This window comes from Microtus pennsylvanicus, chromosome 1 (assembly GCF_037038515.1).
Source record: "Microtus pennsylvanicus isolate mMicPen1 chromosome 1, mMicPen1.hap1, whole genome shotgun sequence".
NCBI classification, from domain to species: Eukaryota; Metazoa; Chordata; class Mammalia; order Rodentia; family Cricetidae; genus Microtus; species Microtus pennsylvanicus.
In genome coordinates, this window is record NC_134579.1 from 16,463,467 (window position 1) to 16,481,034 (window position 17,568).

A 17,568-nucleotide genomic window follows, 5' to 3' on the forward strand; every position below is an offset into this window, starting at 1 on the left:
GTGCCTAGCTTTGTACCTGGCACACAATTAAGTGTTTAATTAAAATTTGTTGGTGAAATGAATGCCCATACATGTATATTGAAATTGTGGTATATGTATATTGAAATTGTAGTACTATGTTTTGAATGATAAATGCTTGGCATAAAAGTAAAAGGCTAAATCTAGTTTTCCTGTGGCTCTGCTTTGTCTCGTGGGATGTCTCACTAACTCCAGCAGCAGTGTGGAGGGTTCACCTTGTCATTCTTCATGTTCATTCTTTAGCTTAACAATTTCCATTGTTCTACTAAGTTATGTTCCTATTTTTGCTGGGCCTTAGAGAATTAGCAATGCAAAAGGGAAATGGCAAGCCCGCTCATGAGAGTTTTACAGAGTGGCAGGGGATATGAGCTTTAAGTCAACTGATAATTAAGCCATAATTGTGACATAATCATAACTTAAATAACAAGTTGTGTGTTACTGTAGAACAGGGGTTCTCATGTGTTAGTGGTTTTCTCTTTGTGAAGGAGCCATTTGCCTTTATGGAGACTCTCCATTGTCATATTTTGCGAGGGCACAGAGGTGTTACATCAGGAGGGATATGCTGGGTTCACAAGTGTCCCTCTAAACCCCAGACTTACTCAAACCACTGGTACTTAAGCAAGTAAGCAAGTTCCCAGAAGGTGGGAGAACACACAGGCGGAGGGAAGAGCATATAGAGCTGATGGGTGGAAGGCGAGCTTCTCTTTTCGTGTCCACAGAAGTGGTAGTGTGTGGCCTCTTTCCAGCAGAGGATATAAGGAGGCATTAAAGGAAAGGTCAAAGCCCAATGACATAAGCTTTGTAGGTCATTGTATAGTCAGTGTATGGTTGGACCTATGATCTGGAGCTCAAGTTAGGTAGAGCTGGAAGTAACTTCGAATCCTTTTCCTGTATGGTATTTGAAAACACAAACTCATGTTGGCACCAGTGTGGAAGGTTGTCATTGTTTTCTCTTGTGAGAGTACTCAGCTTTCAAGGGATAGGATCGCAAAGGAGACAGTAGGGTTTACTCATGGTTACAATTTGTCAGATAGAGACGGGTAAAAATACAAACATATACTCATTGCAGAAATGCATGCCGAAATTCCTATGGCAAAACAATTTTCCTTTAGGCAAAACCTGGATGGTTTTGAGACTTTGGTGCTTTTCATGTAGAAAATCTCCTTATGTAAAATATAATTAAGTACTCTTGGTTTTGTTATTTCCTTTTTGGTTACTTTTGGTTGGAAAGATCTTAGTGTATCGAAGGTCACATTTTATACCACAAGACTTGACTTGGTTAGTGCATAACTTCTGAGCTAGCAATAAGCTTCTCATCGTCATCTAGTGTCTCGTGGTCTATGTAAGATGCACAATTGATTCTTTTCTCCTGAAGCGCAAGCAGGAGGAGCAGACTATCTAGAGCAGCCACCAAGGAGTGACTTCTCAAAACACTGGAAAGAAGAAACTGTCCGAGTGATCGCCAAAGCAGCCCATGACCACGGAGATAAAGGACCTGAGACAGTTTTACAGTCGGTAAGACCTCTTCCGTGCCTCTCGGAACACAGCATTCCCACAGTGTAATGGAAAATTACCCTGGCTGGGAGGTGGGGACGTGAACTGGGACCTTGGGCTCTCATTTCCTCAGCTTATGGTTTTATATCAAATTCCCTCTTAAGTTTCTATTTTCTTGTCAGAGGAATAAGAAGAATCAACAATCATAGACTAAATTGTCCATTTGACTTGGAATTTAAAGAGAAGTATATATAAAGTTTGATACAGTTTTTATGTACTCCTCCATCCCCGTCTGTGATGTGCCAATCCTGGAATAATTAGGAGTTTAAGATGAAGTTGTCATTGTCTTGATGAAAGTGTTCAACAAGAAGTGAGAGTATTACTAGGAAATAGGTGTGCTGTGCAGTTTGTGAGTATTCTGGGTAGAATCTTACAGTAGTGTGTTTCCAGTTTGTCTTGTAGTCATCCCACCCCCATTGTAGTAGTGAATATGACCAGCGCCCACGCTTTAGGAGAGCTCCTATAGGATGTGAAGATTGTGTTTGCAGAGAACTAAAGCAAATCAGGTACTTCAGAAATTTACATGACAGTCGGTCTCAGCAATAGCCTGCTGACTTAAGACCTCCATTAACCAAATGTTCCAGTTAAGTAAGACTTTCTGTTAGCTATGTTGTAAGGAACTAATAATAACCAGAAGTTCTTTTGCTTTCACTTCCAGCTTGAAAATATATTACAGCCTTCTTCGTATAAAAATTAATTTAAATATATTTTATTTTATGATTATAAGTTCTGCAAATGTCTTAGAATCTGTAAATTAATTTAAGAATATTAGGTAACTCTAAAGCTTTTCATGGAAAATATTTTGCTTCATGAGTCTGAAAACTCTCCTCTTGGGGGCCATGGAAACAGGATAACTGGGGAACAAGAACAGACAGTAGGTATGGGGAGAATAATTTTATAATAAAATTTTAATTTGGGGTCTTTATAAATTGGCACCTTGAGTTATTAAAACCTAAGGAATATCATGCTTTTAGCTTGACTCAGAAAACCAATAACATAATTTAGAGTAATATAGGATTACGTTTCATTTTAGTTCAGCCAATCATAAATATTTTAACTCACACATATCCCCACATAAATTCGCATGACTTAGATGTCTTGAATGCGTGGGTATCTTATTAATTTAGTGTGTGCTGCCTCCTATCTACTGGGGAAAAAAAAAGAAAAGAGAATATGACTGGCAAGCTAATTGTTTTCCACAGACCATCCTGTGACATGGTGTCTCCTTTGACTCCGCTGTGCGTGAAATCTGAACCTGCTGAAGAAGTTGTCAACTTTTTCTATCTGAGCAGCTGTGGCTCTGGGTCTAGGGGTCATTGCTTAGGAGCCTGGCACTCATTTCTGGTTATGTTTTGACATTTCTATTTAGCATGTATTAGCAACTAAAGTGAGAGAGTTCAGGCTTTAGATGGGCATTTCTGTGACTTTTGTGTGTGGATTTCACTTCTTACTAGACATACAATCTTATAAACTTTTTACTTTCAGGTTTTTTTTTTCTACGCATTTGAAGTGACTGTGGAGTTATCATGAGGCTTTATTTGTTTTTGTTTCATTTTGATAGTAGGCCTCAGGGTGCTGGTCACTTCACGTCAGCTCTAGGTGTCTCGCACTGGCACAGCATTGTAAGTTCCAGCTGGAGAGCAGGCTTGACTCCCATAAGACTTAGAGTCACAGATGCTATCGACAGTCTCCAAATGTTCAGGCCAGTTGCTTTTCAGGAGAATTGCTCTGATTTCTACTTGAACACTTTAGGATATGTAAGAGTGTGGAAAGCTTATGGCAACTTGGTTTTAGTGATTGGCCGGTGGTCCGTCACTGTCAACTGGACCCTTTCTGCTTTTCATTTTTAACTAGTTTTGAAATTTTCATTATGGCTGCAGCATGAAGTTTTCTATCTTGCCTCTCTTTTATTTACCTAAACTTACAAGATAAACGTTTTCTCACCTTATAAGCTCAGTAAAAAATTACTGAATATTATACCACTGAATAGTAGAAATTTCATATGCTTACCCAGTTCCATTGTATATTGTTTCCACTTTTACATTATTATAAATAGGCTATTATAATAAAATGTGTCTGCCCATTTTACATGTTTTCTTAAAATAGACTGTCTGTATTTAATTATTATATTAAAGAGGGTGTCATATAAATGCCCAAAAGCAATACCTGCTCTCGAAACAAAACAAAGCATTACTGCACGTTCGCTTCAGTTTTACTAGGAAAAAGTAATGCCTGCTCTCGAAACAAAACAAAGCATACTCATTTACTAGAAAAAAGGAAAGTGAAGCCTGACGAGAGCTTACTCTGGATTGTGTTTCTAGTCGGAAGTGAAATCTATGCCTCTGAGATTTTATCACTCCCTTCTATGAGAATATTGTTTTACAAAAATCATACAGGCTGCGAGTTTTGGGCTATTTTAATTAATTCTATCATGGTAACTGAGAACCTTCTAATTTTGTTGCCTTTGTTTAATTTTTCTTAATTTATCCACTATGAGATTTGATAAAATAGAAAATTAAAAATAAACATCTAATTTACTTTAGTGTACTCACAGCTACTTTATATGAAAAATCTTCTGAATCAGTTTGAGCTGTTTTATACATTTAAAATCTCTTTTCTTCCAAAATTTTATCCTTACCAACATTATGCTTATGAAACTTAACAGTAGCAACAAGGGTTTGTTTTTGTTAACTCAAATTTCCCTCCTGGCATAGTTGTTTTACAGGGACCATGTAGGTATTTTCTTGAAGTTTATATTTCCCATTTTTTAAAGGTTTTATGTATGTGAGTCTCTGCGTGTGGGTTTGTGCACATAAGAGTGCAAGCGTCCACAGCATCCAGCAAAGGACGTTGGGTCCCTTTGAGTTGAAGTTAGAGGTGAACGTGAGCTGCCAGTCACAGGTGCTAGAAATCAAGCTTAGTTTCTCTGTAAGAACAGTATGTGCTCTTTTCTGCTGAGCCATCTCTTCTGCTCCATTCTGTCTTTAAAATGATATCGTTTTCGATGGTTTACTCATAAGCAATTCGTCACTAAGGTTCCAACGTGGACTGTAGCTCTCTGGCCTGCATTTCACTTCTGCACATGGGGACCTGGCACAATCTCTCAAATATTAGAACAAACACTTCTCTACAAAATATGTGTGATAGTACTATTAGTTTAAATTTGTTACAGTGTAAATTATTCAAAGTAATTTAAGAAAATAATGTAATGATTTTGGCAATATCTGCCAAAACACTAGCAGCTGTTAAATACTAGAAACTTAAATATTAGCTCATGATCACGACAAAAGAACAGGGTATTTCAAGATGATGAAAATTCAGATAAGCAGAGCACCCTAAATGCATTATAAGAGTAAATTTTCTTTAAAAGAAACATTTTCTTTAAAAAAAGGAATACTGTCCTTAGTCATTACTTGTGTTTTCGTTGTTAAAGTCTATTTGAATAATGGTGAAACATATTTAAAACATTAAAATTCTCTTATATTTCAAACAGAAATAAAAATTAGTTATTGTTATCCATATTTAGTATTGGAACTAATGTTTATCTTTGCTAAACAAAGTTCTGGTGCAGATGGCAATGACTGAAGCAGCCTAAATACTTTTAGCACTTGATATCTGCTGACTGAGCAATAAGATGTGTAAGTAATAACCTGTCAGTTACACAGGACTATGTAAAACCTTTGCTCTTGCAAACTGCTGGGCTTAGAGGAGGTCATAATCTCATTCTCTTCGAAATAGCAAGAATGTCTTTTGGGAGTAACGAGGGATGTTTGCTTTAAATAGTACTGTTAAATACAACTTGGGGCTTTTTTATTTTAAATACTGTAAGTCTAAAATACTTTGTGAAAAGCTACTTTAAGCATTTGGAGTGCAAAGAGAAAGACTACAGTTTTATATTATAATTTGATTAATAAATTTGCCTTTAATGTTTAACTTGAAGTGGCTTCATTTTATACCTCATAAATACAGATATCTAAAGAGAGATTATAAATCTGTGCATGTAAAGAGAATGCTTCCATTGTTGTCTTTTCTAATTTGCATACCAATGATTTTCTTCTGCAGAATCCTGAGAATGCCACAAACCAGCCACCTTCTAGCCAGCAAGTTGTAGAGGTGGCGATCCCTCACGTAGGGAAGCTTATGGTTGAGTCAAAGGAGGGAGGGTATGATGACGAGGTACCTTGACTGGAGTGTTCTGCACCGTTTGTCCTCACTCTGTGCTGATGTGTACAGATACCTTAGGCATCACTCAGGCATGCCTGCACCCACCTACTTAATGTCTGTCTGTTGCTGCATAACATAAACTTTTGCCTCCTATGCTGTCAAACCTTGCCAGTTACTAACAGAACTTGGGAATTAAATATAAGAGCAGAGGTAAGCTTAGAGAATAGATGAAAAGAATGATTGTATGCTTCTGAAACTGTGTTATGCAGAAATAACTTCAGTTTACTCACAGGGTGACAGATTGCAGTAATATCCGCTTAGTTGTATAATAAACATTTTGTATTTAAAAATAATTGATATTTTCCTAACCTGTTTTACTTGTATAATTTCTTTTATACTTTGCCCATCATTGCTCACCACCACAACAGAAAGCCCTACATGACATATCGCAAGATAGATAATTGATGTTTTTGCTGCTCTAGACTCGTCTGTGTCAGCAAATATAATGGCTGGTGGACATCACTGAGTGCCTAGAATGTTTTTTGTCCCATGGCATCTCCATATTCCAATTTGTCTTCTGATTATCTCTCTACTTAGTTGTCCCAACAACCTTCAGGCATTTTTGTTTCTTATAGTAAAGTTCTTTTTAATCCAATGGAAATTGAGATGTTTAGTTCATCGGATTATTGTCATTCCTTTTCTGAATTTTTTCCCTTGAAACTCTTAAAATGGTTTTGTTCTGTATTTTGAGAGAGGATAGATAAGAAATTTTTGAATAGTGGTAGTAGAGATATGGAGGTGGGTGTGATTTAAGGGAAGAGAGATTTGTTGGATACCACAGCTTTTTAGTGTTTGTATCATGGAAAAGAATTGGATGTGTGCTAAATATTTTTTTCTAAATATCATTTTTTTCCTCCAAAATGTATTCCTGAGTTTCAATTACAACTATTTAAGAATAAATCATCAAACTTTTAAGTGTTTTGAAGCATTAGTATCACTGTGCCTGTATGAGAAATTATATCTACTAAAGGACTAGATTTAAAAGCCAGTAACTGGCACAAGGACTTGCATAAGCAGGCAATGAGCCCTGGGGAAATTGCAACCCTTCGTGTATAATCCAGAATCAAACTATGAGGAAGTTTGGGCAAGTTCGAGGTAATGACCTTAGTCTCTAAATTTCAGTAAGAACTTTATAGCACGTTAACTTCAGAGGTATTTTAAATGCAAACAGCCAAGAATGAATCATTTTGATAACAACAATACTTAAGTATTGTATATAATACTAATAGCACTATGTCACATTGTTCCATGTTTGCTTTTGAAAATTATCCAAACTGACACAATTTAATAAAGGTACTAGTTTATTATGATGCACCTACTTGCTTGTTTTCAGTGTGTGCTAATTGTGGCACTTATGAAAGAATTGTCATCACTCACTAATCACCACCTGGTGGGAAAGCCTGTTGCTACCAGAGTTATATGTTTTGATGTACTTTTTTTGTCATCCTTGCTTAGCAGTGCATGTGCCTTGAGACCTTTTAAGATAAGCTATATAGAGGGCAGATATGCAGGTTGTACAGTTATACAGAGTTGCTTAGCCCAGGAGCAGGAGAGGGATCCAATGGAGTTCTTCAGTGGCTCACCCCTCCTTGAGCAAAAGCTCTTGCTTTTCCCTAAACAGTTCCTTTGGAGAAGCATTCATTTTTCTCATTTGTCCAGAAGGGGGTGCCTGTTTACAATTCTCAACTTTCAAAAGGATGCCTTTTTGCACTTGTACAAAGGCATCTTGTTAGCCAGCTGAGCCGCTTTACAGATGAATGATCTTTTACTGTACACCAGAAAACATTTGCTCTCTTATAAATGCATCATTTGACTCGCCACAGTAGAGAACAAAGGGCTTTTAAGTTGCATGTAAATAATTCATTTTACTTTGTTTTAGATTTTTGTTACTGTTAACCATTCAGAAATTGTTACTTTCAATTTCTATGCCAGATCATGATGACACCCAGTATGCAAGGTATTCTCATGGCGATAGGTAAATCCAGGAGTGTGTATAACAGGTGTGGTCCTGAAGCAGGGTTCTTTAAGGTACTATTAACATTTTCATATTTTCAAAAAATGTAGTGTTTTACAACATCCTGTTACTTTAAACAAATTTCTGTTTTCCTTCTGAAGCACTATAACCCGGTGGTGATCTGGGAGCTGCTTGTGTGTAAGATTCCAAGATTCTTTCTCTTTTTGAATGCAGATAATTCAAGAAAATCAGAATATTTTACCTGAGTTTTATTTGTTGTTAGTAATTTAATCAAGAGATTAAGGATATTGAAGAGCAGTAACAGGGACTGTATAATTGCTTCTGGTAATAACTTATTTCTTCCTTTGAGTTTAGATCATGGGTCAGTCAGTTTTAAAATGTTTCCTTTAAGTTTTCTATTTGATACTAAATCGATTTTCTAATGGTTTCTAAAAATAATTCATTTATTATTTTTAGTTTCTTGTTATCAACTGGTGAATATTTTTAATATTTTAGTCACCATCTCACACCTTCCCCCTTAAGTATGTCAGCTTGCCAAAGTTTTCAGGGTTTTTTTTTTTGTTTGTTTAGCATTTTTTTTTTTTTTTGGAAAGACGAGAACACCATGTGTGGTGTGTTATGGTGTGTTAGTTTTTTACAATTTACCAAAGATTCTCTCTCTGTGTGTATTTCCCCGTCCTCTGTCTTAGGGCTATTTAAAAAGGGTCAGTATTAAGACTGTCAGTTTCATAGGTCCTCCCCCCTCCGTCCATATCTAGGACTTACCACAGGGCAGGGAACCCTGACTGCTCTTTGGACTGGAGAGGGAGGGGGAAAGGAGTGGGGGGAGGGGGAGAAGGGTGGGAGGAGGGGGAGGGAAATGGGAGGCTGGGAGGAGGTGGAAACTTGTTTTTTTTTTTTCCTCATTTTCTCAATAAAAAAAAAGATTTTAAAAAAAAGACTGTCAGTTTCATTAGAGTGGTAGCAATGTAGTTCTTTAATCTCAGCACATGGGAGGCAGAGGCAAGTGGATTTCTGTAAATTTATGGCCATCCTTGTCTACAAATCAAGTTTTGGGATATCCAGGCCTGTTACAGAAAGAAACCCTGTCTCAAAAAAAAAAAAAGTCAGCATCTAATCCTTTTTGGCATTAACATTCTCAAACTGTCCCTTTATTTTCTGAATTTTGTCATCACTTCCTCTGTTCTTCAGAGCCGCACCCACCTGCGAGCTTTCCTCAGCCCTGTGTAAGGGACAAAAGCAGGCCACTTATTTGCCTTCTCAATAAGTACTTTGGGATTTGTTGGAATTAATCAATTTTATGGATATTTGTTAGGCTTTTTGAATATCCAACTTGAAGTTTTATTCTTTTTTTTCCCCCGGGGAATCTTGCTCCTTTTATTCTCTCCAACTACTGAACATGACCGCTGGTGACACAGCACTCTAAACGGGGCCTCCCCTCACTGCAGAGTTTTAAATTGTAAACCTTTTGTCAAACTGGGCCCAGGACAAATGTATTGGTTTCTTAAGACCTCGTGCAAAAAGGTTAAAAAACTTCTACCAGAATAGGAGGGAAGAGGGCGTTCAGATGTGTCTGCGTTTGCAGTAGTGTTGCTGCCCGTGCGCTTTGCGGTTGCCCTAGGTCGTAGATGGTGTTTCCATCCCATCCTGTCTCAGGGTTTCTATTGCTGGGAAGAGAAACCATGCACAACCATCATAGGAAACATTTCACTAGGGTGGCTGGCTTACAGTTTCATCATGTCAGGGAGCATGGCAGCATGCAGGCGGACATGGTGCTGGAGTAATACCTTTCAGGCAACAGGAAATCAGCTGACTGTCCTACTGAGAGAAGCCTGAGCAAAAGAGACTTCAAAGCTTGCCTGAACAGAGACACACTTCCTCCAACAAGGCCACATCTCCTAATAGTGCCACTCCCTTTGGGGGCCATTTTCTTTCAACCACCACACCTCCCTTTTGTCCTTCATTTCCCCTTAATTGCCTCCACACATGTATTTAATTTTTTTGTTGTAGTTTTCTGTATTTGTCATTGGCTCCTCTCTCTACTAGTTACTAGAGTCTTCTTTTTTTAGTCAATTTTACGCATGTCTTTTTATTATTACTTTATGTGTCAATGTTTTTAGCTTGCATTTCTCCCTTGCACCACTTTCTTTCAGTGTCAAAAGAGGGCATCAGTAATGTACAACGGCTGAGGGAGGGCTTGTGCCAAGCCGAGGTGGCGGCAGGCTGCCAAGCCAGGGGATCGGGGCGTGCAGGGTGGGTCTAAAACCAAACGCTGGGCACCAGATAATGCGAGGCTCATGGCCTTTATTAGCAGTTAGAATCTTCTGCAGGTGTCTCCTTCCCTGAGTCCTCTCCACTGCACCCTGACAGTGCTCACCAGTTCTGTGTCCAAACCTCACTTGTAAGAATAGCTGGAGGCTACCGGGATGGAAGCAGAGTATTGGCATATGATGACCGCTCCCATCTTTCTCTATTCTGAGAATTACATAGAGGATATTTTATTCTTTTCAATGACTAATTTATGAAGGTGTTAAAAATGGGAATGCTGTTTTTCTCTGTATCTTGAACATTACCAAGAAAACCTTTAGAGTTGAATTTATAGAAGTTTTTGATTACCTGTATGTAGTGTGAAAGAGTTAGTAGGCAGGCAGATGGGACTAAGGTATTCTGCCTGGTTCCTTCTCAACGTGACCTTTTGTGGTAGGATTGGTTTCCATTTTAAATAGAAAAATCCTTAAGTGAAATGGTTTAAACATAAGATTCCCAAGAAAGGCAGTTTAAAATTGTTTCAATGAGAAAAACTAAAGTCAAAAGATAAAATATAAAGGACGGTTGTAAAAGTCTGGTTATTATAAGTTATGTGCAGACTGGGGGCAAAGGTGTCAAATTACAATTATTAATCTAGGAATAGCTTGTATTTTCTTTGAAAGGCATAGAAATTCTCTTTTGGAAACTATTATCTGCACCTGTAACAGTAGTATCTCCAGGGTTTTATGACATGAACTTCTGTATTATGGAACAGTGTTCTTGATGGGGGATCATTGCTCCACAGTAATTATTGCAAGTTGATATTATGTAGTTACTCCCTTTTACACCTTAGTTCCCATTACCAGTGCTGTACCTTTGTTTACTCTGTATTTGTAAAATGTATTTATTTTAACTTATAAGAATGCTTAAAAGTATAGTGGCAGTAAGTTACCCCATGTCACCCCAATCAGACTCAGAAGTAGAACTCCTGAGGTGCTCCTGCATCACCTCTATGCTCCTTCCTGTAGGCCCCACTAGCAAATGCATCTATTGCCTCCTGACGTTAGTCTTGGTGTTAGTGTTGTGTTCTGCCTTGTGTACTTCAAACCCTTTGCTCCTGGCTCTTTTCAGTGTGTCTGGATTTAAAACATGTTTAGAATTCTATGTCGTTGAGTGTGCTTGTAGTTTGTAGGGTGTCGTATATGTAGACACATTGGTATTCCATAGTATGGCTGTACTATTATCTGTGTTTCCGTTCTACTCTTGGTTGATATAACAATTTATGAGGCATGCCCTTTAGTCCAGTGGATATAGTTTTAGTAGTTATGGATTGATTTATTCCTGAATGAATCTTTTTTCTAGTGGGGAAGCAAACATTAATAATTGAAATTTGTATGATGAAGAAAATAAGTGAATAAAGATTACTTACATACAATAAAGATCAGAGGTAGTATCTAGACTGCTTCTTAGAGAAAGTGACATTTGAACAACTAATACTCACATCCAAAAGTGAACTGTGAATGGTTTCTCTCACTTGCTGTTTCACTTGGCACATGAACTTCAGCTGGCAAATGGCCAGCTGTTTGCTCTGTTTCTTTCTGGGTAGATAGGTATTTTCACTTACACTTACTCATATGTTTATAAGTTTTCCTATAATATACTCAACACATTTATAACTTAAAGCAGGGTTTTACATTGTTTCTTCCTTATTTTCCCATAGTATAATGGGCAGTTATTCATGCCATATATCGTACATTCATCACATGATTTTTTTTCTTTGTTTTCTATTGGAATTAAAGAAACGCATTTAAACATTTTCTTAGTCAACACCACACCTGAAAATGCAAGTATGTGTCCAGTTGTGACACACTAGGTGCCTATGGGAGCAGGATCTCAGCATTTTTAGAATTCACTCCTATTCTAGTTTAAGAAGTGGATACTTGCAAGGTCTCAGTCATCAGGAGCCTGGTTTTAAATCCAAGTTTTCTTACTTAATTCTGCAACTTTGGACTTTATATTAAATTATCAGAGCCAGTGTTTTCATTGAGACATCTTAAAAATTAAGTGACATGACTTATTTAAGAAAACTCATTAGATAATATCTGTCATAAAAAGTTTAATTGAAATTGTTAGTTATCAAAGGCTATGGCTGAGACCTTTGTTGCTGGATATTAGGGTCACGTCTAGTTGTGAACATCATTATATCACCGAATACTTACACAAATATAGTTGAGTAGAATTGCAAAGTCAAAATGCCTGCAAATTTCAAATGCTGTGAAGCACCTGTCATACTCCTTCACATATGGTTTTTAGCTTGTTTACAATTGTCTGATGATAGAGCATTACAAAATTCAATCCCTGATTAAAACGTATTTGATTTCCCTGAGCATCAGTACATTTGAAGAAATATCTTCCCTGCTGGTATTTGTGATAACTGTATTTATTTTTTTGATTTATTGAGACAGGGTTTCTCTATATAAAAGCCCTAGTAGCTGTCCCATAACTCACTTTGTAGAACAGGCTGGCCTTGAAGGCACAGAGATTTGCTTTCCTTGCCTCTGTAGTGCTGGAATTAAAGGCGTGTGATATCATGCCTAGCAACTTTGTCCAATTTTTCTATATTGTAGAAATTTTTATTTGTTCATGTTAAGTGAGATAAGATAATTTATTCAATAGTTTGCCAGTTGGATTTTGCTGTTTAAAATTTGTATTTTATACTCTCTTTGGGTATGAATTTTAATAAGTCACTTTTTTCATATATCTAAGAAATCTGTAATTACACAAACCTTTAATTCTTCTCCTTCCATGTTTTTTTTACCATAATTCAGGTTATAGGATTTTAATTTTCTTCAAATAGGAAAAGTTCTAAAACTCCCAAAACAATTTTGTAACACATCTTTTATTTTATACTGATTTAAAATGCCATTTTTATCATGTGATAGTTCTCCCTGATAACTGAAACTGTTTATGTCTCTGTATTCTATTGCTGTACTTTAAAGCAATGAACATGTCGCCTCATGAATCATTGATGTAGCTGACATTTTATAGGAAAAATATTTGCTAATTTTTGAGTTTTTTAAATGAAATATTTGATGAAATTTTCATAGTTTTTATGATTTTTAGAATTAATTGCTACACCTTCCTTGGACCCTTAAAGAATCTGAATGGTATTTATGTTCATGTGTTAATTTAGGATGAAATTGGAAGTTATGTTTGATACTTAGGTTATTTTAAAAAGGAACCAGATATGACTTTTCAATAGGTCATCTTTTGTATCACATTTAATAAGGTTTCATAATTTTGCTTGATATTTATCTTACTTTTTACATTGTTCTTATATGCATAAATGTTTTATTACAAAATGGTACTTGCAAGTTATGATGAATATAATATATTTATATATATTTATCAAAAATCTATGCTTTCATATAAATTTTCAATATGGTCTCTTGATTATGTCATTAAACTGATCCCAAATAAATAGCTCGTTACTTCCATTATGGCTATTTATTTCATTTCCAGTTTTATCATGTGGACTATACTTTTGTGTATATTCTTGTTTTATTTTTAATGTTTTGTTGCATAGAATTTACTGAGTAACCTTTTAAGTGTTGTATGACATAGATAAAATATTTCAATAAATGTTTATAGCTATTTTTCCTCTGAAATAGAACAACATAGATTATAGGATTACTTGAGGAAGTTATGCATAAAAAGAAAGTGAAGGGAATGAACTAAAAACCATTTTTAATTGAATGAATTTTTTGTAATATGCAAAGTATTCTTATGATTAGCAGAGTTAGAATTTAAATATAAACAGGAAATCAAAGAATATTTTGAAAATTAATTTTAGTTATGTGGACTTCATGTGATCAATATAGCAGTATTTGATATGTTAGTCTACACATATTTATAGTTATATATCTTTTAGGTTGTGCTTGTATGCTGAAAGATATGTTAATATTTTCTGTTATTTGTTCTCAATTTTAAAGTATTTTATGGTTAAAGGAACATGTGATACTACAGCATGTATAATAATCATTACTTTTGTAGTAATAAAATTTGAATACTGTTGTTGTAAAGAAGCCTTTATTTTGAGATGACTAGAAGTCCTGGGCCTTAGTGTGACTGCTAGCAAAACAGCTGTGGTAGTTACTACTCAGAGAGCCCGGGAGCTTCTGGACGGTCTCATTCTCCTTGGGAATGGAGTCTAGTGAGGCAGGGGCACCACGGTGGAGAACCCCAAAACCTGAATCTTAAAATGTGAACTACATCAGAGTGAGGCACACTGTTTGACCACTTCTGTATGCAGAAACAAAGAAATTTGTAAGATAGCGGGATAAGGAAGTTCCTGTGTAGCTGATTTTTTAGAATTTTAAAGTATGGGCTATGGGGACTCATATATACCAGCTTACCCATGAAAAGGTAAAAACAAATATTTAAATACAGCTATAATTGTGGAGAACTTTAAATTATAATTGATCAAAAAAAAAACCCTTTGCTCCTGTTTTCTTTTCTAGGCAATTAAATTGGAATATTCAAGATTGGTCAAGTTGGCTCAAGAAGATACCCCACCAGAAACAGATTACCGTTTACATCATGTCCTGGTCTATTTTATCCAGAACCAAGCGCCAAAGAAAATCATTGAGAAAACATTACTCGAACAATTTGGAGATAGAAATTTGAGTTTTGATGAAAGGTAATATAACAGCATAAAGCATCTAATTCACATGCTCATACTTTTATTATTGTTCTGGTTTCGGTCTTGCTTTTCTAATCACAAGTGTAAGTTATATGTATGTACAAAAAACACAATAAGTTTAACACAAAACTCATCTTCCATTAATTTCAGTATTTGCTTTGCCATTTCTTTAAATTTTCTAGCTATGCCATTTTAAAGTTTGAGTTAAAAGTAATTTGTATAATTACAAATTATGAATAAAGAAATAACTCTTCTCTGAGATAAAAATGTGAAATTTTCAACGTCTTTACTGTGCAGACTTTAGGTCAGGGAATTTTGTCATCATGCTTTCCTGATTCATCAGATGTAGCAAGAGCTCTAAGCACACTGTGCGAAGCCAACAGTGTCCTCCTCTTAGGAAAACCTCTTCCCATAGCTGCTGGAAGCTGGAAGGCCACAATCATTGGAGAGAAATTGAAAATAGTTAATTTTGTTCATCCACAACTAATTGTCAGAATATCTCATGTTAATATTAATCTGTTTTCTAGTTAAACTGAATTTCATTTAAAAGAAATAGGCCCCAGGTACAAAGGTTCAAGTTAATATTTTTTTTTATTTTATTTTGAGAGGCAACCCAGGTTGCCTTTTGGAACTCACTTGTAGTCCAGGCTAGCCTCACATGTACAAAGATCTTCCTGACTCTGACTCCTTAGTGCGGGAATTAAAGGCGTGTGCCACCACATCTGGCTCTTTTTTAATTCTTGAAAAAAAATACCTTTTGTGTTTGTATGTGCATTGGCAGGAGGGGGGAGGAGAGAGACATGCCTGCCATTGTGCATGTGTGGAGGTCAGAGGACACTCTGGGCAGTTGTGAAGGGGGATGAACCCTGCTTAGGTCAAACTGTTGAGCGACCACACTGACACTCGTGGAGATTTTGCTGTTATATGTGTTTGGTAGTTTGGCTTTATGCAACATACTTTTACAGTTTTTCTGGATTTTGTTTTTGATTTAGAAATGTATTTCTTATATTTGAAGGTGTCACAACATAATGAAAGTTGCCCAAGCCAAACTGGAAATGATCAAACCTGAAGAAGTAAACTTGGAGGAATATGAGGTAGCGTGCTTTGAAAATACTGCCCTCTAGTTGCCCTCACTGATCTCAGCATACCACAGACTGGGTGTTTGTAGCATGAGTTCTAGTTCTTAAAAATGAAAACCCAGAGTCGGATATTACGGGGTGAAAGCTGAGAGATCAGAGAAGCAGAGCAGTCTTACCTCTGCTTGTTCTTACCTCTGCGAAACCCTATTATCAAATGGGGGTATCCTTCTCTCCAAGTCTTCAGACCAAATGACCTGAGCTCCTGTCTCCTCCTGCCTTATATTCCCCTCTCCACTCAGCCATATCCCTTCCTGTCTCCACTTCCCTAGTGTTGGGATTAAAGGCCTATGACTCGAAAAATACTGGAATTAAAGGTGTGAGCCACTACCAGTTGGTTCTGTTTCTATTTTAGACTGGATCAATCTTGTGTACTCCAGAGTGGCCTTGAACTCACAGAGATTCCTTAGCCTCTTCTCTGAGTGCTGGGTTTAAAGATGTGTGCCACCACTTCCTGGCCTCTATGGCTTACTAGTAGCTGGTTCCACACTCTGATCCTCAGACAAGCTTTATTTGTTATAGTGCAAACAAAATATCACCACAGACTTGTATAGATGATAAATAAAATTTAAAATTTTAAATTCGTAGAATTAATTAATTAATACCAATTCTTCAGTAAATAATTTTAGATGACTTTGGTATAGTTGCTTATAGACCAAAATGTTTTAAAGAAAATCTTTGATTTTTATGTTCACATGCCATGTTCTTGTATTATATCAACTAGTTTTCAATTACTTTTATAGAGAATTTTCTAGTTTAAAACATTTAATATGTCACATTAATGTTGAAAGGGCAAAGATTTATGAAAAGCGTACTAGGCATTCTTCTACACAAGACAGGTATAGTGACTGACTTAATCCAGATAGTAGCTTATGGTACCATGGGTCAACTGCACAGAGTGCTCCTCTGACCTCTATACGTACACCTTGGCAGACATGTCTTTCTCGTCTCCCTGCCAGCACACACACAGACACAAATACATTTTTTTTAAAGAATTAAAAAGAGCCAGAAGTGGTGGTCCATGCTCTTAGTCCCAGGCCGTCTTACTACTGGTGTGTACTTGAGCACTTGAGGAGTTGATAGTACTTGGCCAGCAGAACGATCCTGCATTCTTAGATGCCATTCTATCTACACAGGCTGCTGTAGTTTCTACTTTCCCATTACTTCATCATACATGTTAGATGTTAGATAGTCATTTTTTTGTGTGTTTGTGTTTTGTTTTGTTTTTTGAGACAGGGTTTTACTGTGTAGCTTTGGAGCCTTTCCTGGCACTAGCTCTATAGACCAGGCTGGCCTCGAACTCACAGAGATCCACCACCCTCTGCCTCCCGAGTGCTGGGATTAAAGCTGTGCATCACCACAGCCTGGCTAGACACTCATTTTAGTCATTTTATGTCATCTCAATTGGGTATGCTGAGATATTGTTGTCTGAGAGTATGCACACACACACACACGTCAACACGTCATGGCTTATGAGATTTTTGTGAGCACAAAATCCTTGATTAACATTATTTTGAATATATATTTTAATTGAACCAGTATTTATTTATGCTTTTTAAATTAACACTATTTTAAAATTTATATTAAAATTACTTTTATGTATATCTTTCATTAATCTCTATTCTTATTTACAAACTTATTTCTATTACATTTTTTAATTAGAAGATAGGACAATAGTTTCATTATACTGTTTCATTGTGTGTATAGCTCTT

At 36.4% G+C, this 17,568-nt stretch overlaps 1 protein-coding gene across 4 annotated transcripts in view; it reads left to right on the forward strand.

The window, feature by feature from the left end:
- The window catches only part of Usp25 (ubiquitin specific peptidase 25), a 106,059-nt gene that overhangs the window by 78,911 nt on the left and 9,580 nt on the right, over positions 1–17,568 (forward strand). For 2 of the 4 annotated variants that reach the window (XM_075957085.1, XM_075957166.1), the window contains 5 exons: positions 1,394–1,533; positions 5,635–5,748; positions 7,729–7,824; positions 14,539–14,717; positions 15,736–15,814. In XM_075957085.1, coding sequence (XP_075813200.1) covers positions 1,394–1,533; positions 5,635–5,748; positions 7,729–7,824; positions 14,539–14,717; positions 15,736–15,814 — 608 coding nt within the window. The remainder of the gene's footprint in view (positions 1–1,393; positions 1,534–5,634; positions 5,749–7,728; positions 7,825–14,538; positions 14,718–15,735; positions 15,815–17,568) is intronic. The other 2 variants (XM_075957247.1, XM_075957315.1) reach the window with 1 other exon arrangement.